The 22,502-nt window shown below is 33.2% G+C and overlaps 4 protein-coding genes across 6 annotated transcripts; all 4 read left to right on the plus strand.

Annotated features, from left to right (window-relative positions):
• Positions 1–625: 625 nt before the first annotated feature.
• LOC109190533 (tryptophan synthase beta chain 1-like) lies at positions 626–7,732 on the plus strand. 2 transcript variants are annotated; one of them, XM_019341031.1, is made up of 6 exons: positions 626–1,023; positions 1,586–1,942; positions 2,435–2,877; positions 3,014–3,108; positions 3,207–3,387; positions 7,718–7,732. In XM_019341031.1, exons 1-5 carry the CDS (start codon positions 706–708, stop codon positions 3,380–3,382), a joined length of 1,389 nt encoding a protein of 462 aa, XP_019196576.1. In that variant the 5' UTR covers positions 626–705; the 3' UTR covers positions 3,383–3,387; positions 7,718–7,732. The 2 variants fall into 2 exon arrangements, with proteins under 2 accessions (XP_019196576.1, XP_019196575.1); XM_019341030.1 differs by lacking the exon at positions 7,718–7,732 and having other exon boundaries at positions 3,207–3,546.
• Positions 706–3,382, plus strand: LOC109190324 (tryptophan synthase beta chain 1-like). Its single transcript, XM_019340792.1, has 6 exons — positions 706–1,023; positions 1,136–1,189; positions 1,586–1,942; positions 2,435–2,877; positions 3,014–3,108; positions 3,207–3,382. Exons 1-6 carry the CDS (start codon positions 706–708, stop codon positions 3,380–3,382), a joined length of 1,443 nt encoding a protein of 480 aa, XP_019196337.1.
• LOC109190531 (AP-5 complex subunit zeta-1) lies at positions 5,710–12,470 on the plus strand. 2 transcript variants are annotated; one of them, XM_019341025.1, is made up of 16 exons: positions 5,714–5,917; positions 6,010–6,150; positions 6,735–6,826; positions 7,355–7,451; positions 7,650–7,693; positions 7,853–7,941; positions 8,303–8,394; positions 8,475–8,621; positions 8,830–8,977; positions 9,112–9,188; positions 10,692–10,763; positions 11,242–11,289; positions 11,395–11,522; positions 11,629–11,785; positions 11,929–12,139; positions 12,253–12,470. In XM_019341025.1, exons 1-16 carry the CDS (start codon positions 5,813–5,815, stop codon positions 12,300–12,302), a joined length of 1,698 nt encoding a protein of 565 aa, XP_019196570.1. In that variant the 5' UTR covers positions 5,714–5,812; the 3' UTR covers positions 12,303–12,470. The 2 variants fall into 2 exon arrangements, with proteins under 2 accessions (XP_019196571.1, XP_019196570.1); XM_019341026.1 differs by lacking the exon at positions 12,253–12,470 and having other exon boundaries at positions 5,710–5,917; positions 11,951–12,043.
• A 4,947-nt stretch (positions 12,471–17,417) lies between these two features.
• On the plus strand, positions 17,418–21,550 carry LOC109190325 (homeobox-leucine zipper protein MERISTEM L1-like). The gene is made up of 7 exons (XM_019340793.1): positions 17,418–17,759; positions 18,089–18,190; positions 18,744–18,953; positions 19,954–20,104; positions 20,263–20,528; positions 21,014–21,109; positions 21,212–21,550. Exons 1-7 carry the CDS (start codon positions 17,418–17,420, stop codon positions 21,548–21,550), a joined length of 1,506 nt encoding a protein of 501 aa, XP_019196338.1.
• The last annotated feature ends 952 nt before the right edge of the window (positions 21,551–22,502 follow it).

Consider the following 22,502-nt stretch of genomic DNA (forward strand, 5'->3'; position numbering starts at 1 on the left):
CATTAACTAATGGTCATGTGTCCCACCCAAAAGAGGTGCCTATAATTCAACGAGAGGTAGTTATTGTTTCCGCGGTGAATATCCTGGATATACTCAAAAAAATATTTATTAATTAAATACGAATGATATATTAATTTAGTGGCATGAAAAACAAAAAAAAAAACAAAAAAAAAATAAATTCTTTGGCCATCAAAACTTTATAGGAAATATATAAAAACAAAAAACTTTATAGGAAATATATCCGTCGTGAATGCATACCTACCATAATAACTTGCCGAGGTAATCAGCGATCCATGTTAAATTGTCAATCACAAAATCCCACTATAGCAACAAATCAGCGGTTACAATACCCACGACAAATTATTCCGTTAATCCAAGTCCACATTGCAAAGTGGATATAAGTTCAAAGATATATAATTTATATATTAAATTTTCACAATTTATCTTTTGAAAATTCATAATTTGTGATGATCCTATATTGTATTCATAAAATTTTTAAACTTAAAAACACAATTTATATTTTAAATATTCACAATTTCAATACTAAAATACATAATTCAAGACCAGAGTTTACGTTACAAGGTGGTCCATGGTCCATGGTATAACAACTGCCCACCCACCCACCCGTCCCCGCCCTTATTTAAACCGTCAAACCTCAACCCAACGGCTACGACAACAAAATAATCTGCTTTTGCTCATCCAAACATGGCCTTTTGCCCCTCCGCCGGCGCCGCTACCCAACTCTCAGCTCCCTCACTCGCCAAGCCGTATCGCGCCAACTCCATACTCCAACTCCCCCTAAAGCTCAACAAACTTACACCTCGCTCGCACAACGTCCGTCCCGTCCTCTGTACCCTAACCGGAGAATCATCGGCAGTCTCTCCGCCGGCGGTTCTTCAACGCCCCGATCCATTCGGACGGTTCGGCAAGTTTGGTGGGAAGTATGTCCCTGAAACGCTAATGCACGCTCTCGATGAGCTCGAGACCGCATTCAAAACCCTGTCCAATGATCGAGAATTTCAGGTTTTTTTTTACTATTTTATTTCTTTAGATTTTAGCGAATTTGATATCCTGATTATGCATTGGATCATGTTTCATGTGAAGCATTGACTGGATTTGCCGAATCGGTTTCTAGATTTCGGGTTTTAAATGCTTTAACCTCGCCATTGAAACAGAGTATGAGGGAAATGTTATTGGACTTGAAAAATAATATAGAACAGTGAAATGTGGTTGTTGTAAGACAAAAAAAAAAAAAAAAAAAAAAAAATCGAAATCATGGCGGATTTAGGATTCAATAAAATTTGCTTGGCCAAAAATTGTAAGAAATGATAACATAGCTTCAATTGTATTGACTCATGGCAGCACGACTTAGAATGTAAAATGTTTATATAATTTTTGATTTATTTAGCAAAGCCTTTTAGGATTTTATAAATTTCATATATCTTAAGTTTAATTAGTGACAAATGAACTAAATGAATTTGTGTGTGTATCTTAATTTTCACCTATCAGTTGCATTAGTGTTTGATAGTTCAAAATTATGGGCAATATGAAGTTGCAGTTAACTTAATAGATGCAATGACTGCAGAAAGAACTAGATGGGATCTTGCGTGACTATGTTGGAAGAGAAAATCCCCTTTATTTTGCTGAACGGCTTACTGAACACTACAAACGTCCTAATGGTGAAGGACCACACATCTACCTTAAGAGGGAAGATTTGAACCACACTGGGGCACACAAGATTAACAATGCTGTTGGTCAAGTTTTGCTTGCAAAGTACTTGTGCAAGAAGCGCATTATTGCTGAGACTGGTGCTGGTCAGCACGGTGTTGCCACTGCAACTGTTTGTGCTCGATTTGGACTACCATGTGTTGTTTATATGGGTGCTCAAGATATGGAGAGACAAGCATTGAATGTCTTCCGGATGCGGCTTCTTGGTGCTGAGGTTTGTTTTCTCCCATTATGCTGCATTTAGCTATCCATCCTGTCTATAGTTTGATATGACAAGACATATATAGGCTTGGAATTTAGGCAAGGATGCTGCATTTGGACTTATTTTTTCTATCACTGTGATTGTGGAGTACTGACAACAACTGTATGTGCTTAATTTCTGAAGAAATGTGGTGCTAGACTGCTAGTAGTCCAGCTTGTTGAGTTTTTAGCTTTGTTATAATCACTTCTCTTTCTATTTTCTGACCTTTTATTTTATTGAGATCATGTTTTATGAGTTGAGAGCTGCAAACCTGCACTACTGTATTTAGTTATCTTTGCTATATATTCTTGTATTTGTATTCTCAAAGTGAGCATTTTCCCTCTTTTGTTTACTCCAAATTTATTTATTTTTTTTACTTATTCCAGATTGTGTGAATTTCTTTACATGGCTTTTCCTTTCATGATATGCTACTTTGACATCACATTTGGAAATGTACCATTGCAGGTTGTACCTGTCCACTCTGGGACGGCCACACTCAAGGATGCTACATCAGAAGCTATAAGGGACTGGGTTACCAATGTTGAAACGACTCATTACATTTTGGGATCTGTTGCAGGCCCGCATCCATTCCCCATGATGGTTAGAGAGTTCCATGCTGTGATTGGTAAGGAGACTAGGAAGCAAGCATTGGAAAAATGGGGTGGAAAGCCTGATGTGCTTGTTGCATGTGTTGGTGGAGGCTCGAATGCTATGGGCTTATTCCATGAGTTTGTTGATGACAAAGATGTGAGGTTGATTGGCGTGGAGGCTGCAGGTTTTGGTGTCGAAAGTGGTAAACATGCTGCCACTTTAACCAAGGGAGAGGTCGGAGTGCTTCATGGCGCCATGAGCTATCTGCTTCAGGATGAGGATGGGCAGATAGTCGAGCCTCATTCCATCAGTGCTGGGTAGTAACCGTTGAGCATATAACTATCAGTTTAGCCTTTTAGTTGAGACGAAACACATCCTTCAATTATAACTATAACACTTGCAAGCAACCAGAATTTCTCTATCCTGACCACACATTTTTCCTGAATATATTAGGTTGGATTACCCTGGAGTTGGGCCTGAGCATAGCTTTTTGAAAGACATAGGAAGAGCTGAATACTATAGCATAACCGATGAGGAGGCTTTAGAAGGTGAACAACATTTCGATTTCATTCTCTCTACTTCTGTGTTCTGTTTACTTTGGAACAGTTTCTTTTATGGATTTACTGAAACATGCTTATATATGCAGCTTTCAAGAGGTTATCTCGGTTAGAAGGCATTATTCCTGCACTTGAGACATCTCATGCATTGGGATACTTAGAGAAGCTGTGCCCAACTTTGCCAAATGGAGCTAAGGTTGTGCTTAATTGTAGCGGCAGAGGAGACAAAGATGTTCATACAGCTATTAAACATTTGAAGGTTTGATTGCAGTGTTTGTAGCAACATGAGAGTATGCTCTTATAATCTTGGCTGGCTATTAGGTTGTATCAGTAATGACTCTTTTTCTATTGAAACTATGGTAATACATAAAATAAAAAGAAAGTTCATTTGGAAATAAAGAAATTGGTTTGGAATTTCAAGTTCAAACATCATGAATGGCCTTTCTCCTCTTTGTCTCTCTGTAATAGTTTCTCATTGTTTTTGTGCAAGACTGTTCTCTGCCGCTGTTAGAGCTATGAATGATATTGATGTGTTGAATCAATCACCTTTATTTAATAATGTCTTACGAAGATATGCACCAAAAAATTAATTTTATGTTGAGCGGTAAAGATATAAAAATAGGTATTATCTTATAAACAATATCTATTTGGAATGGTTGGTGTTCGTTAAGAGTTTTCTGTGTCCAGCCCATTCAAAAAAAAAAAAAAAAAAAAAAACCTTTAAAAAGAGACAAGAGGATACAATAGAAGATGTGGAGCTAGATATGGAGTGTTTGCAAGCTTGTTGGGTAATGATTTGAGGTCCAACACGATTTTGGTACAATGAATACTTAACATATATTATGTAGTTGCATTTATTTTAGAAAACATGATTATTGAGGATGAAGATGATATGTAACTAATTGGATAAATGAAAGGGTTGGATCAATAGTAGAACCGTTGAAGACTTATTCGAAGATTTTCATCAATATTTATGTAGAAATTATGAGTTACATGACTTGCAACTGCATCATCAATTTTGTATAGATTTGCTTTAGCATATATATATATATATATATATATGTGTGTGTGTGTGTGTGTGTGTGTGTAACAATGACAATTAACTAATATTTATTTAATCAATGTTGTGCGGATTTGGTTATGCCCCAAAAGATGAATTTTTGAGATTGTGTGCGGCACAGTTAATATTGAGGTGGAATGCTAAATCCAAAAAAAAAAAAGAAAAAGTTAAGAAAAAACTAAAGGTAGAATGTAAATCATTGTAATAGGAATGCTGAATTCACCAAAAAAAGTGAAGGAAAAATTAAAAGTGAGATGTAAGAAGCCCCCAATATAAATCATTGTAATCGGAATGAAAAAGTGAAGGAAAAATTAAAGGTGAGATGTAAGAAGCCCCCAATATAAATCATTGTAATCGGAATGAAAAAGTGAAGGAAAAATTAAAGGTGAGATGTAAGAAGCCCCCAATATAAATCATTGTAACGGGAATGTTGAATCCACAAAAAAAAGTGAAGGAAAAATTAAAAGTGAGATGTAAGAAGCCCCAATATAAATCATTGTAACAAGAATGTTGAATCCACGAAAAGTGAAGGAAAAATTAAAAGTGGAATGTAAGGAGCCCATCACTTTAAAAGATTGCTCTCACACTATGTTGGTGAGACTCAATTCCTAATTATTCTTTCCAAACTTCACTCTGGTGACCTCCCAAACTTTACCCCTGTAACTAATTGAGCTACTCATACATACATATTTTTGTTTTTATATAATACAATATGGATTAGAATTGAATTAATTTCACTTTTGGTCCCACGACTTTAGAGGATCTATCACTTTTGGTGCACAACTTTAAAAGTTTTTAATTTTGGTGCCTAACTTTGTTGTTTTTATCAATTTTGGTCCTTTCAACCAAATTGATGACGAAATATTGCCGGATTTTATATTTTTAGGGGTAAAATCGCCATCCCAAGGAAACATCTTCAATATCTAAACAAAATCACTCTAAAATCATATCTATAGGTGTTTGATCGATGAGAATAATTGGGAAGACGGACAGAAACTAGACACATATCTATGAGATTTATAGCATCGACGATTGCCAAACTCTTATATTTCTCTTAACATGATTTTTCTTTTGTTTAGATATTGAATATCTTTCCTTGGGATGACGATTTTGCCCCTAAAATGTAAAATCCGGCAATATTTCGCAGTCAATTTGGTCGAAAGGACCAAAATTGATAAAAATAACAAAGTTAGACACCAAAATTGAAAAAATTTAAAGTTGTGCACAAAAAATGATAGAACCTCTAAAGTCGTGGGACCAAAAGTGAAATTAGTTCGATTAGAATTTGTATACCTAATCTTAATCATGTTTATGTTCAATTCATTCAAGAATAATCAATAAATATAAAATAATTTTGGAATATTATATGCCACATTATAATAAGATAAATAAAAACCAGTAAATAATATTTTCCATTATTTTAACTGTCAACTTATTATATTGGGTTTGCATTTGTTCAGTACAAAAAACAAAGCCAATATTTAAGAAAAGAAATTTATTTGGATTTACGAAAATACTCCGTACCGTAATAAATAAAAAAGTTGATATCATCGTGTGCTCTAACAGGATTAGAGGAAGAAAAAAAAGATCAAAAGGTTTGAACTTTGTAGTTGGGAGAAGAATTGATTCAGTGAAATGGGCGGAGGAGACAAGGACAGGGAGTGGGAGTTTCACCTGAGATCCTTATCTTCCGGCGCTCGGGACTCCAATGCCGCCGTCGATCCCTCTCTCCTCAATTCCGTCTGTCTCTACCTTTCTCTCTCCGTGTATATGTATGTGTGTATGTGCGGTCGATTCTGACGTATGTTGGTTTATGGCTTGGTTGTATTCAGGTCAAGAGGCTTTGTGAACTGTGCAAAGAGGAAAAATCGGAAGAATTGATTGCTAGGGTTTATCCCCATCTGAACAGGATATTTCAACGAGCCGTGTCTTCAATTTCCCAGTCCCAAACCTCCTGTGCCATTCTTCTACTGGTAAATTTTTCCCCCAATTTTACTTTAATTATATTATTACGTCTGAGAGAGTATGGTGAGTCTGTTTTCAGATGATAACGAAGTTAATGCTCCTCCGCAAGGAGGGGTTGGGTAATGTAGCATGAAGCCATGAATATTGCACTTAGCTGGTACAAGGTATCACCTATATTTTAGTGCCAGAGAAGTAATTTTTCTTACATGAGAACGAACAGGAGCATTGAGTCAATACTTAAATGATGCAATTTTATGTCAGAAATAACCAAAGAAAATATAAATTTAAGGTAGTATATGCAACTCCTTCTATGTATCTCAAACAGTTACCTTGAGAAATAATGTGGCTAGCATAAAAGTTTACATGAAACTCCCAAACTGGAAGTTCTGATTTCCATATTCCATAATAGAAGTATAGAACTGTGGTTTTTAGTTTTTTTTTTTTTTTTTTTGGTTATACATACATACATATGCGTGTGTGATTTGTATAGTTTTTGTTTTGCCCCAATAACTTTGTCTTTATATTTTTTTGTAAATAGTTTTTCTTGTGTTAGTCATATGAGTTCTCTATTATAATGTTTCTTGTTAACTAGGCAATTATCCAATTTTTTCTCGACTTTGGAGATGTGGTTCTGCATGATGCTGATCCCAGTTTGAGGACATTTTTTAGATCATGTCTAAGCCGGTGAGGACAATTTATTCCTTTCCTCATTGTGATAGTTATGAATCTCTCATATCTGGGGCAACATTCATATCAGCTCTGTGCCTTTGTCTGCAAATTACCTTCAAAGATGCAAGATTAACCTATCCTTGTTAGTGATCCAGTCACAAAATGAATAACAAATTTATTCAGTCTTCAACTTATGATTTGGAGATACTATTACTATATTGATGATCAACTAAAAAAATACAAGCCACTAAGCCTATAGGTGCTGTGTGCTTCTAATTATGGTTGCAGACTCACAATGTTAGATCTTTCTTTTCATCTGTGTGAGGTTTAGGCATTTAAAATTGTGGTAATAAGATCTTCATTTAGCTTATCTATTTTGCTTTTCTTAATGAACTGAAAGGTGAAAGTCTTGCTATTCAAATATCCTAATCTATTACAGTACATCATCACATACCAGTCTATAAAATGTTCATATTCATATATTAGCTCATTTTGAATATATTATTTGTCTGTGTGCCGATCCTTTCCTGATGCCTACTGCAGTGAGTTTGCAGACCCTGCTGTAGCTGAAGCTACCCTTGATTTTTTGAATGAGAACAAGAGAAAGCTGTTAAGTTCTTTCCCTGCCTTACTCCCTCAGGTGCATGTTTTGGTATCAATACTGATGAGTGATGGTTAATGTTAGTTTACATTAGTATTCTTAAGTTTCTAACTTATATGAGTATACCCCAACTTGTGCAATTATATTTAGGAGGGCTAATGTTACCAATATATGAGTTAATTGGATATTTTAAAGTAGACTAGTATGTTTTTGTTTAAATTTAGTTATGAATTGCAGTTTTTCCCATTGCTGCTGAAGCTGCTAGCTTGGAATGCAGAGAAGTAAGCCATTCATATAATATGAAGGATTTGCAGTTTTTTTATTATATATAGAGATAGGACTTTAGTACTGAACTCATGAATGTATATATATATATATATATATATATATATATATATATATATATATATATATATATATATATATATATATCCTTTCAGGTTAGAAAAACTATTTCTTAGAGTATTTCCTGGGTTGATTTCTTCAGGCTCATTTCTCCCACTGTTTCCATCACTTGTTGACTTGCCTAGTGAGTTGTACTTTCTACATTTTGTTTATTTTATTTTTTCATATTAATTTCTTTTCAATGAAATTGCTTGGCATTGGGTCCTTACTATTACTAGTGTGAGATTTTCTTAAATGCCTTTTACTATGATGTCTCTTTCTAAAAATGGAAAAAGTAGGGGTATTTTGGTCAGATAAATTAGGTTGGAGAAAGAAGGGAACAAAATGGCATGTGACAAAAATTCCCCTCCCCCTTCCCCGGCGGGGTTTCCCTTTTTTTTTTTTTTTTGGTAGAGTATTGTTGTTTAATCCTTATTTGTTCCTATCTTAGTATTCCTGGGTATTAATTTTTAACATTAGGTAAATTTTGTTTTTGTTTTCACCAGTATTGGTTGTAGCATTGGAAAAGATAGAGAAGAGTTCAGGGCCACTAGTTGGAAGCAGCATAGCTTCAATTCAGAAGAGTACTGCCCCTGAGGTTAATTTTTGAATATTTCATGGTATGATACTTAAAAGGACAACACTCAGAATGCAGTTGAAACACTCTTCTCTGTTCAGATGTTGCTAGCACTCATGGATGAAGCATATACTGGATCAACTATAGGAGATGCTGGTGCAGATGTAGAATCCGAGGAGAGCAGTACAATAGGTGTATCCGATCAACTTTTTCTTGAACTTCTCAAGGATGAGAATGATGGTCTTGCTGTATGATCCTCTCTGTCAAAATCTCTATCTTGTTATTTGGTAGCATTTTCTTGGGTTGTTACTTCTCAATCTTAATACACACTATTTTAATGTGGTTTCCTTTTCTAATTGAAAATAATGTTGTTATGTGCATAGAATGGCATTACAGTTAATTATTGCAAATGGAATTTCCAGTGAAACTGAACCTTTTATGGTCTTGATGTTTCAGGAACGCCATTGGACTTCTCCTGCCATGGCTGCAACATTGCAGGCAGTAATTAATACTCCTCAGTCTGGTAGATTGAAACAGGCTCTCAGAATTGCACCTAGGCTTCTTGATGTCTATTTTGCTATAGCAATCCATGATGTCAACGATTGTATGTTCTGGGAATTTCAGTAATTAATATTTGCATGAAGAGATGTTTTCCTCTACAGTTACTGAAGTAGTTTTAGGAAGTGCTTATATCTGAATGTGAAACTGATATTTGATTCATGTAACATATCTTTGCAGCGCTTTTATGTGCTCTTATTCCCCTTCTTATGGTGAGATATTCCACTCTGTTTGCAGACAAGATTTTCTCCCATGAGGTAATGAAATGCTAGTATGCATGCAGATTATCTTATGAAGTCTATTTCAATCATTTTGAATAGTTCATCTGGAGAGATTTTATTACTTGTAGTGAGGATGCAGTCGTTCTGGTTTTTGTTTTATTTTATTTGTACGACTTTCTTTAGTCTGCAATGTTCCTGTGTTCATTCTATTATGAACATTTTACACCAGAGATAAATCACTATCTTAGTTTATATTTTGGACAGGAGGTTTACTAGTTATTCATATAAGGAACCATAGGAGATAAATTAGCTGTCTCAGAAAATGGGGAAAGGAAATTTGCCTTTTGAATATTCTCTTTTGTTGGTAGAAATCATTGCCTATTCTGTTATGTTACTCTATTTTATAATTTGATTTTAGGCTTATTGGTGAAAAAATCCAAACCTTTATGCATTATAATAATTATATCCAAATCTTTAAATTTTGGTAATTTGATATCAAACTATTGTGTCTTCAGACAATTATATCTAATTCTGCATGGTAATTATATTCAAACTTTTAAAATTTGGGAATTTAATATAAAATCTTTGTATCTTGTGACAATTATATCCAATTATAATATTCAAACTCAACTAAAGTAAAAATCCAATATAACCCGACTTTGTTGGGTTGGCTCACAAATAATTAAAAAAATCAAACTATAAAATTATTTTTTAAAACATAATGTTTCATAGAACTAAACATTCTAAATTAAACTCCCAAAAAATATTCTATTATGTATAAAATCATGTTTAAACATTATAGCCACCAAACTAATACCTAAATCGAAAGAGTTGAATTGTTTTTAGTGTCAATTAATATAATTGGATATAATTGTCACAAGACACAAATGTTTGATATTAAATTCCCAAAATTTGAATGTTTGGATATAATTTTCACAAGGCAAAAAGATTTGGGGGTTTTCCACCAATAAGCCTTGACTTCATATGTTTTTCTATTTTAAAGAAAAATCTCATCTATTCTGGCTTCATGTATTTATGCCATTGAGTTGGTATATTTAAGCCTATGAGATCAAGCACAATAGTGTAACATTTTAGGGTAAGAAAAGTAGAAAGTCATTGCTAAGATGTTTGTTGATACACATAATGATAATACCCTCGTCAACTAGCTTACCTTATGGCTTTACAAGCCAATATTGGAAAACTCTAGCATATTTTTTTTTGGTCCTTTTGGTGAAAATTTCAAACCTGTGTATTATGATTTGTGACAATTATACACAAACCTTTTAGATATGGTAATTTAATACCAAAATTTGAAATGTTTGTGCAATTCTAACAAATACTTGAACCAGATCCAAAAGAAACTGACCCAACCAATGTGTCAATGAGTTGATATACAACTCACCAATTTTTTTCACTTTTGAATTGTTTGTGATGTGTAGCAATTCATGCTTGCAGTTGCAAAAAAAGGCTTTTAAGACTTCATGCTAGCTTCTATTCAAATTTGAATTGTTTGTGATGACTAGCAACTCATGCTTGTAGGTGCAAAAAAGGCTTTTGGAGTTCATGCTTGCTGCTTTTTACCGATCCCCTAAGTTTGTTGCACTTCTGAAGGTATTTTAATCATAGTTGCTTGTCACTTGTGTTCAAGGCATCATCCATTATATACTGGACATCTGGAATTAGAGCTGTGCTCTATAGATCATAAAGTCAAATACTTCCCCTTGTAGTGGTAACATAATACTATTGCTTATGAATATATTGTTGCAAGTTAAATTGATTACAAAGAAGTTGAGGGCTTGAGGCAACCCTGGGAACAGGCTGGAGGAAATGAATGAAACAATAAATAATTTACACCTCTCTGGCCTCCAAAAAAAAAAAAAAAAAAAAAAAAAAAGAAAAAAAACAAGAGTGAACTACAAGATAAAAGGACATATTTTTGAAAGAATAAATTCCTACATTGGTCCTTTGATGACTATCTCATCAATCTCTTCTTACATCTTGTCTTTTCTTATTAGCCTTTGTGTGAATTCAAACCCTCTTCTTATATTTTCATTAAATTATTATAATAATGTGCCTAAAATATTTGCAGAAGCCTATAACAGACAGACTAGGGGAAGCTTATGATAGCCATGCAAAGGTCAGCAGATCAACTACATTCCTGCAAGAAATGAGCATAAACTTTCCATCCCTCATTAATTCTTGAAAAAAAATATGCTGAATTATATCTTTAATTGCTTGTCAGACTGAGTTGGCATTACAATTATGTTGGGCTATTGGGGAGTATGGAGGAGGTGGTGAATCCCACAAAGATGCTGCTCGTGAACTTTTTGAGAGCTTGGAATTACTACTATATGAAAACCTTTCATCAAGGTATATCAATTTAAAATGATAATCAAGGTTGCCACAGCCCACATGCACACAAAAAGTTAAAATGGCCGTTGAATTCTGACTCTTAATTTTTCTTTCAACTGGAAAGCCGGCTGGGTCTGCTAGAATCAGCCATTGGCTCGGGCAGTTCATCATTTAGAAAATCATCACAGTCAAGGCTTTTGTGCTTTGTTGTGACAGCAATAGCAAAGCTTGCTACATATCATCGTGAATTACTGCCAAGAGCCCGTGTATCCTTGGCAAAGGTTAGTACAACAGTTTCAAATATTACGATTGCTGAGATAGTAAATGGATGGGGTAATTTAATTTGGGTGATGGTGTTAAAACCAGTTTTTTCTCTAAAACTTGTATAAGTAGGGCTTATGTTAATCATTGTGGTTGTTGATAGGTTGCTCGATCTCGAATCTCAGATGTGAGGGTCTGGAGGCGTGCGCGCGATTATCTAGGTTTAATGAATGAGCCAGCAATATGCTTGTCAGTGTTGGGCCATTGTAAAACTTCAAGTACAGATGTGCAGCGTCCAGGCACTGTAAATTGGAGTGAAGGTGGTAAAAAAATGGTCGCCCACGTTCCATTTTACATTTTAGGTGAAAAAGAAGGTAAGATGAGCGCAAACTGATTATAAAACCTATAACTGCAGAAATACAGTACAGCTTATATTATGACTAACTTTGTCTTTGTTCTGTTGTTCCTGTTCTAAAACACATTCCAGGTCCTCTTTCCCATGATTTTTCATTCACAGATATTCTTCCTGGTAAATAATTATATTTGGAGGAGTTGGAACTTTCAGATCCTACAAGATTGTTTTTGCACACTTATGGGATCAGTGATTTGTAGCTTATACACCAGGAATATGTATATCAAGTGTATCAGTTGAGTGATTTTTTTAGTCGTAAATAACAGTTTTTTCCACCGAATTTACAATTTTTATTGCTGTGACTATATTCCAATTTCATATTTGTAACATTGTGTATGAATAGGAAGAATTATGATCATTAAAAAAATTGTCTATTAGTGGCGTTTGGTTCAAGTCATTTAAAATTACATAGGTAATGTAAGCACTGTTGTAAAAAATATCGCCTAGGCATCGATTAATCAGTGCGTCAATTACCTAGTGTTTTTTCATAATTGGTGGTTTAGGCGATCGGCCAACTTAGGCGCTGACTGCTAGGTTGCCTAGTCAGCTGATTAGTTATTTTTTTAATGGGTTATTTCAGTCAAAATGACATCTTTTTGAGTGAAATAATCTTAAATTTTTTAAATTTTAAATGTTTTTAGGTTGATATTTAATATTTTAGTATTAACTATTAAAGTATTAAATAGTTTATAATTATTTGTCTTAAATAATGTTTTTTTTTTTTAATAAATAAAATAGAAAAGATACACGGGCGTCAATTAATCGCCGCCTAGGTGCTTCAGGAACGCCTAACAAATTTTTTAACCATGAATGTAAGTATGGTAATGTTATATACTCTGTAACATTTTTTATTTAAATTATGAGATTATCTTAGTAATTTTAGATTGTGGAGCCTGGAATGTTCATTATAGAGGACCAGTGTATTTTTTTTTAATCAACATTGTGATTATGGGTGAAAGAAAAAAAAATAATTATAATTATATAATTGTCAGTACAACAATAAAAAGAAAAAGGTTAGACATTAAAATGTCATTTTTGTACTCCATGCTTCCTATTTTATATATGCTACAGAGATAATAACAATTCATTCAAATTATTTACAAATTACTTTTTGTAATATTTAATATGCTTTATCTTAAATTCTAGACCTCTCATTTTGGTGATCTTTTAATGAAACTAAAGTTTCTACAAATGTTTAGATTCTCATATGGCCTACCAAGACAAATCTCGACCATTGGACTTGATGAATGGAACCTAGCAAAGAATGTATCATTTCCAAATATAAGAAAAGTTATGGTTTAAAATGCAATTATAACTGTTATTATTATTATTAGTCACACTTGTGTGAGATCATCATACGGATCAAGATTCGTGAGACGGGTTGAATTTAGGATAATTGTATGTTACTTAGGATCGAAATCATGATACTTATTATAGAAAAATTAATATCGATTTGAAATAAATAAATTATTACTTATAATAGATATCGTAGTATTTATATGTGAAATTGTGATACTATTAGAGTAAAATGATTGTTATTAATGATAAATATTGTAATACATATAACTGAAATTTTGATACTTGCAAAGTGTAATTCTAATGCAAATATTGTAATACTTATACGTGAAATGTTATTTATGAAATAAATTGTAATACTTGTTGTAAAAAATATAATACAAATTTGTATTAAAAATAAACCGTTACTTATAGATATTGTATTAATACTTATATGTGGAATTGTGATACTCTCTCGGTCCCATTTTACCTGTCCTACTTTTCTTTTTAATTTGTCTCAAAATGTTGTCTTCTTTCCAAAATTGAACATCACTATCATTCTACTTTTTCCAAAGTACCCTTATGTTTTTTCTTTCTTTATTGCTTTTATTTCAAAAAGTGAAAAAGTGAAGGGCATAATTGGAAAATACATAGCATTTACTTTATTAATTCCTTAAAAACCGTACAAAAAGTAAATAAGACAACCAATTCGGGACGGATGAAGTACTATTTAAGATAAAATTGATTGTTAGTAATGATAAATATTGTAATACTTATAATTGAAATTGTGATACTTACAAATTGTATCTTCATTGAACATATCACCCCCGTTATCTACAACCTGATCAATCTCACGGACAAGGATCCGTGAGACCTTAGGTAAGTTTTTGCCTAAATTCCTTTTTTCTATGTTCTTTCAAAAAAAGGCTGAACCCCAACCCAAAGGGCCTTTTTTCTATGTTGGTAGTACGAGTAGTAATTATTTGAGGAATAAATGATTTCCTTAAAAAAAAAAAAAAATTGAAACGGCATTGAATTCGGGTCTATATATGACATGAGAAAGGGTTATATATATCCCAACCATAATTTATGTAAGATATATGTCGTTAAATTTTGCCAACTCATAGCGCTAGCTAGTCAAATTTTATTTATTTTTTTATTTTCAAAAAATATTTTTCTCTCTATATATATAATTATCATCCCTGTCTAAAACATTCATTCAATAAAAAAATCTTCCCATTATGTAATTAATTAATCTTTTGTGGGCAAATAAATGAATGTTATATATGTACTTGAATTAAATGACATTTCAATAACTTGCCATAAATATATGTCATATATGAATGCCTAAGCGATTTAGACTTGCCTTGCTTGATTCCACTTATAGTGATGAAGTAATTTTTTTTTGCATGATTCCACTTATAGTGATGAAGTGATTTTTTTTTTTTTTTTAATCTAAATGTTACCTGCAAAATCATGAAAGAATGCTTGTGGCAAATCATAGAAGCTATCAATTAAGCTACCCTCTATCGTCTTAAATTAGTCGTGAGCTTGATTAGAAAAAGGTACTAAAGATTTTTCATATAACTTGATTTTCATATTTATTTTTGACACGAATTTTAAGCATACGTTACTAAAAGACACTAGTACAAAAAAAAAAAAGAGAATATAAAATTATACTTTTCGTCGCCTTTTGTTTTAAAACGGGTGGTGTTTGGTAAAAAAAAAAATGTGAGGTGTCAAAATTATAAATAAATTAATAAAAAATCACGACCTTTTTTAAACAAAAAGAATGCGATTTCTTAAAAAAAAATACGTCGAGTTTTCGCAACCCTTTCTGAAAGAAAGAAAGGGTCCTAAAAAGTATAAATTAAAAAAATTAACTTTCCGCGATCCCTTTTTGAAAAAGGGTCACGAAAAGCGATCTTGATTTTCACAGACAGATCTAGATCTAGTTTTCTTCTTCTTGCTTCTTATTTATATATACACTTTCATTTTTCATAGTTGTCTCAAACACTATACAAATTTCCACTGAAAGTTGTAGAAGAAGCATGAAGATATTACAGCATTATATTTCTCAACTATTCTCTTGTTGTTATATTTCTCAAATACACACACGCTAAGACACATTTAAACTATTTTAAACATCAAACCACGCTACAAACTTTCCAAGACTTTTGATGTCTATCACTTGCATTAAGCTAGTGATAAAATATGTCTAAAAATCATATTTAAGAACAATTTTTGAAAACGTCTATTCAACCCCTCTAGACTTTTACTTCCCTAGGACCAACAAGTGAAACTTCTGAGCGAGCTGAAGAGCAAACAACAATCAGGTTAGTCTACGTTGACAAAGCCATTGAGGAATGAACTAAAGAGAACCATATCTTGTACAATCTAGACAACCAGGCCATTAACGCAATAGTTCAGAGACACGGAATCCCACGACGTTCAGTAAAGTCAAAGTCTATACAAAATCAGCTAAGTAGTTATAGGACAAGCTAGCTGAAATGTCCATCAGTAAGGAGCAAATTTGTGAGAATAACCTCAATATAGTTGTTTAATGATTTGACTTTTCAGAAAAAGGGTTGCGGATTTTCTCTAACCAGGTTGCATATTAGCGTTTTTGTACTAGTGAGGAATAAAGAAACAATTCAAGTTATACTTGTCCAAGTTTTTCCTGATAAATCATACTATGGACCAAGATCCACATTGCAATGTGAAACACAAATAAATGTTCATTTTTAGTATATTAAAAATTCATTTTTAATGTACTAAAAGTTCATTTTTAGGTACTATGCTTAAAAAATGAACTTTCAAAAATGAATATTCAATATATTAAAAATGAACTTTCAATATACTAAAAATAAATTTTATGTCAGGGATTTACATTACAAGGTCATCCATGGATAATGATTGAGTATTTTCCTTATCCATCCAAGTGGGAATTATAGGTGTAATTCCAAACCTTGTTCTTTGCAAAATTTGGGCCCAATCGAACACTTAGCTTCTTCCATTAGACTAGGGTTGGACTACTAAGGCATATTCTCGTAATCGATAGTCTGGCCCACTTGGTTTATAAAAAGATGAAGTTAGAACCATGAGAATATAAAATTTGCTAAAAAAATAAAGTTAATGAGAAATCGTCAATAATTGGGGCAGATCTAGAAATCAAGTACGCTAGGGTTTTTATGTAAGTGAATATCAACTTGTTTTTCTCCATTGGTAGCTTATTCTCTTCCGTCGCGGCCGCCACCACTAACTTTAGTTTAGACCTTCTTTCCTATTAAGGTTTGTGAGTTTACCATTGCTGATTCAATTATAACTACTTTCTTAAATTAGTTTCATAGTCGATTATTGTTACTTTTTAACTCAATCACAACAAGAAAAAAAAAAATAAAGAAAGATACAAAATACAATAAAATATTCAAGTTCATTTCAAGTCATTTGTATGCGTTTGTATCGATGTGTGTTCATTTCTAATTTTAATGTAATTCATTCTCTCAACCCTGATCCAATCTATTCTAATTTTAACGATTCTATTCCTTCACTTACTATCAATTACATCATTATTTTTATTATTTCTTCCATTTGATTTGATCAATAATGGTAAATTACATTTAGCCTAAAAAAGTAATTTTTATATTAATTTAATTTGTTTTCTAATAATATGCGTCATTTAAAATTCTAGATCTCTCAATTTGGTGATCTTTTAATGAGACTCTAATATTTCTAAAAATGTTTAGATAGATTCTCATATGGCGGAACAATCAAACTTGATGAATGATACCCCAATCAAGAATGTACCATTTTCAAAGGTAAGAAATGTTTTTTGTTTAAAATTAAATGCAATTATTATTATTATTATTATTATTATTGACATTCATGTTCCAATTAATATTATCACAACAATATATATACAGGAAAATTCAAATAATGGAAATTTAAGTTTCCAATCTCTGTTCATGTCGGTATCGATATGTGCGGACATATACAAAGAAAAAATTAGGAAAGTTGCATTATCAGCTAGTGAAGAGCTATTGCAAATGACGCAAGAACAAGAACCCTTATGGGTGTTTGATAGTGAGAAGAGCACCGAGTTTTTGAACGAAGCTGAATATGATCGGCGATTCATCCCGCTTGATACAACGTTGGATGAGATTATCAAGTTAGTATCTGGTGGAGAGCCTATAGATCAATTGCTAAGCCTCAACGAGCCATCAACAACTTTCAAAAACGAAGCATCCAAGTCCATTGGGATTGTTCATGGAAGTGCACTTAGCATTCTCAATATATTCATCAATGCGGTGAGTTTTTAAATCATCCACTAAATTAATTAATTGCCCACACGGCTTAACTCACTGGCTCAGTAACGTAGGTAATATTTGGGAGTCGAAATCAAGGTTCAAATCTTGGCGGGAGAAGGGGGCTTGGAGTTGGGGGATTTAACATTTTGGGAGAAAAAGAAAATAAATTACTTTGTATATTATTATAGATTATGAATGCTACACTTAATTAAGCAAATAATTTGTACCCACCTAGAATTGATTATAAATTCAAGGAAATTTTATGAAACTTTAATTTGCGGTGTAAATGGAAGAGTCTTAATAATTAATGTTTGTATATATGCATGCAGGAACAATGGTCAGGTGCATTCTTCAACATTGTTTCAGAAGCAACAACTCTTGGAGTGTTATACCCAGGAGAGGTGGAAACCCATAATGGAGCTTTGCAAGTGGTAGGTAATTCTTAAAAGAATATATATATATATATATATTTGTATTACTTGTGTGAAACCGTCTCACGAATCTTAATATGTGAGACTGATTAAATTAAATCTAAGATAATTACTACTTTATTTATGACAAAATTAAAATCATAATACATATTACAAAAAATTTAACACCAATTTGAAATAAATAAACTACAATATTACTTATAATATATATTATAATATTTATATGTGAAATTGTAATACTATTTAAGGTAAATAAAATGATTGTTACTAATGATAAATATTGTAATACTTAATTACTTATAAGTAAAATTGTGATACTTATAAAGTGTAATTTTAATAATAAATATTGTAATATTTATAATTGAAATTGTGATACTGTTATCTACAACAACACATCTCATGAACAAATATGCGTAACATATCTCATATAAGTTTTTGTCATATGTATTTAAGCATTGTATGTTTGTTTTCTACTAAGCTTTGTATTGCACTTCTCTTCTTTATAAACTATTTAACTATCTAATAGTTTGATTTTTATTTTAATTTTTACTAGATGACAGCTAAATTTCATCTTCCCTCCCCACTTTTTACACCTAGGGAGGTGAAATTTGCTAGAATTTGCAGACAGAGAGATTTGAACACATGGCTTGTGGCAGATGTTTCTCTGGAAAGTGTGTTTCCATTTCCTAATCAAATAGTACCACATCTGCAGAGAAGACCCTCCGGCTGTTTAATCAAACAACTTAATCCCGGCTTATCTATGGTAATTCTAATTACTGGATAATATACTAAATTTTACCTATTTCAGTGTTGACTATATAATATATAATATATAATATATAAACATATATAAATAATCCAACTATTAGCTCGGGAATTTAGTTGTGATGAAATAAAATGGTTGTATTTGGTATAAGAGTCAATTCCACACACATAAGAGGCAAGTTGAACATATAATATATAAACATCAGTATTGTAAAAAAATGGCACAGGCAGCCGCCTAAGTGTCGACTAGGTGCTAGATGTCCCTAAGTCGAGGCGATTTCAGCCCTAGACGACTTTTAGTTGGCTGGCCGACTAACTGGCTGACTAGGCGCCCTAGGCACCGAGTTGGGCGCCTAACTCCGCTTAGTTGGTGCTCAACTCGATGGAGTGGTATTTTTTACCTGCTTGGTTGCTCTTCTTCTATATTCCTCCGGCCATGTACTCAACTAACCATCTAACATATGTAGTTGACTAGTTTGTGGAATTATAATAGTCTAACAACTCACAGTTCTGAGTGGAAAAAGTGGAGACTATATATATACTTGAATTACTTCTCCCAAAAGGTTGAATCCCCAACCCTAAGGGCCCCCACATCCCGGCCCGACAGAGCATTTGGGAGGATGTAAATCATGACAACTCAATGGGTTCAGCGGACAGGGCCAAATGCTGGTGCGCACAAGGAATTTGTCCACTTTGGACATAATTCCCACACTGCCACCGCTGATGTTCGAACTTTGGTCTCTTCTCCCAAATACTGCCCACTGAAACCATTGAGCTAAGTTCGTGCGGGCATATACTCGAATTACTTGACCACCTAGGAGGCGCCTAGGCATCCCTGGCGCCGGACTAGCGCGTAACGCCTTCTGCAACATTGATAAACATGTAATCCAACTATTAACTTAGACTTTTAGTTGAGATGGAGCACATGATTCAGTGAATATAATAATGTTTGGTAAATTAAGCAGTAAGTTTAATTTCGTATGAACAAATATTGACAGGTTACGTGGGTAGAGCATAACCTGGTACCCAATGGTCCAGTTCATGACATGTTGAAGACGCTACTGTCATCAAATTATGCATTTAGCGCAAAGAGATGGATCTCAACATTGGAGAGATATTGTGATCAAATCAAGGGCATAGATAGGGAAGGTGACAATAATAATAATAATAATTCTCCAGGCCCTAATGGTGTCATTATATTGACTATTGGTTTTTAATTTAGGGCCAAATCTTTAATTATATTAGTATGTAATTTAAGGTTAATTATTAGCTGATAACAAGCTAAACTTTTTCTGATATATATGTAGAGCTGGGAGTTGAAAGTAAAAATATGTTGAAGCTATCGCAGAGGATGGTTACTTGCTATGCAAGAAACCTTATTCCATGCAAGGAAAATCCATGGCTGCCCTTACCTATTCCCGATGCCAAGGAAATCTTTGTCCGATTGAACACCAACTTGGATGATCTAGGGCTCCCTCGAGGCGTTTCAATCACAATTTATACTTCTGTTTTGTTGCCAATCCCTCAAATCACCTTGTTTGAGTTTCTCAAAAATGGAAGTAACCGCAGTAAGGTAACGCGTTTACCATTACGTCAAAAACTATAGCTAGTAACGAATATATAATTTTATTTCCTTTATGTCGCCACACATTTCTTAGAGCTAGGGCATTGGAGTACTTGATCCTTTAACAACTTTAACCCAACAATCCCCTAACCCCATAGTACTGGACTTCCTTATTACTGGCCTCCGCCCAACAATTTCATAGTGGCCATAGAGCTCCGATCCAGTCATTATATTGTTACAGACCCAGTTCTTGGAATGCAGATACGCACATCACACTGAAAATTATTGAATTTCCGACCAACTGAAAGTAATCTTAAATCAAGTTGAAAGTAAAAAGTGGTCGGAAATAGCAACAAAGGTTTTTTCGATATATACCAAAAGTCATCATAACTAGGCTTTCGACTTGATTTAAGATCACTTTCAGGTGGTTGGAAATTCCATAATTTACACTAGTGTCATATCGATGATAAGCTTATATATAAATTACATTGTAGTGGGATCTATTGTCTTTTGGCTCTAACATCAAGGAAGTCATGAGAGTTTCTTCTGTTCGGGACGCTACAAGTTCAATTTCACAACTTATGGTCGAGGTAACAACTAACTTATTATTATATATCCAACTTTATTGATATGTTTTCCGCATTAATGTTACTTAAATCTTTATTTGGTGGGTTCATCATATACATATATAGAGTCCAGCAACAAACAAGGCAGCAAAAGTTTACCTGCAAGAGAGCTTCAGTGATTCAGTAGGATTGTATGTGGTTTACGCGGCGGTGGACGTGGCGACGGCGCAATACTTATCAACTGACAATGTTCCCATAGTGCCTTGTGGGTTTGCTATTATGCCTGCAGAAAAACCTGCAAAATTGGGTTTGAGTGGAAGTAGTAGTATTCTTAGCATTTGTTTTGAGTTAGTGGATGAGAAACTTTCTTCTACGGATCATCTTCCTCCAAACTCGGTGCTCACCGTACACAAAATTGTAAGTAAGACAGTTTCCTTGATCAAGGATGCATTACTAGGTAACTAGCTAGACATCCATATTTCATGTTTGTAACAAAATTAAACTTCTTGTTGTATAATTAACAAAAAATGGCATTTAAAATGGTCATTTTGAGACAAAGTTTTGAGTGGATTAGCTTTTGATTTGGGTCAGTTCGAAGTGGATTTTTGTTTCCTAAGTGAGAGGTTTAGTTCGATATATTATACACTCAAAACGTATAATGGATGAAGGAGAAATTGATTTTCAAAGTGTACCCATTTGAGTTGAGATGAATGGAGTTGCGAAAGGTTTGTGATAACTTTTGTTCCAAGTTAGAAAATGAATGTGAGTTTGCAGTAGTATATATATAGTTTTATTTTTAAAAGAGATAGAATTCTATAGCATAATAGTTCTTTCGCACGTACAAGAGGTGTAAATCAAATATCAACATATAAGTACAAAAAACGCCGGATTTTCCAAAACCTTTTTTTTAAGGTCCTAAAATAAGTTTCATATTTTTTATCTACAAGTTTCAATTTCTTCCCATAAAAATATCCATGTACCCTAATTTTTGTCCTTTTTTTGTTGGTCAAAAATATTGGATGGTAATAGCGAAGTTTCTAGTGATGTATTAAGATGGATTTATTTAAAACTACTCTAATTTTTGTCCCTTTTTTTAGTTGATCAAAAATATATATTAGATGGTAATGGCGAAGTTTTTTTTTTTTTTTTTTTTTTTTTTTTGAAATGAAAATTTAATGCATTAAATCACGTGTAAAAATATTCTCAAAGAAAACAGGGGAACATCAAATCACTCCCAGCAACCTAACACAGAAAAGACCTCCATAGCAACAATATGGGCGGCACAATACGCAGATGGCTTAACAAAACAGAATTCGACATCATCAATCACATGCCAATTCTTTAATATCATCAACTAACAAACTAAAAATAGAGTTTAAAAAAAAATAGTAATAGCATTAAAAACAACATGGGAGTC

The sequence above is a fragment of the Ipomoea nil genome, unplaced genomic scaffold (genome assembly GCF_001879475.1).
Source record: "Ipomoea nil cultivar Tokyo-kokei standard unplaced genomic scaffold, Asagao_1.1 scaffold1576, whole genome shotgun sequence".
In the NCBI taxonomy this organism is placed as follows: domain Eukaryota; kingdom Viridiplantae; phylum Streptophyta; class Magnoliopsida; order Solanales; family Convolvulaceae; genus Ipomoea; species Ipomoea nil.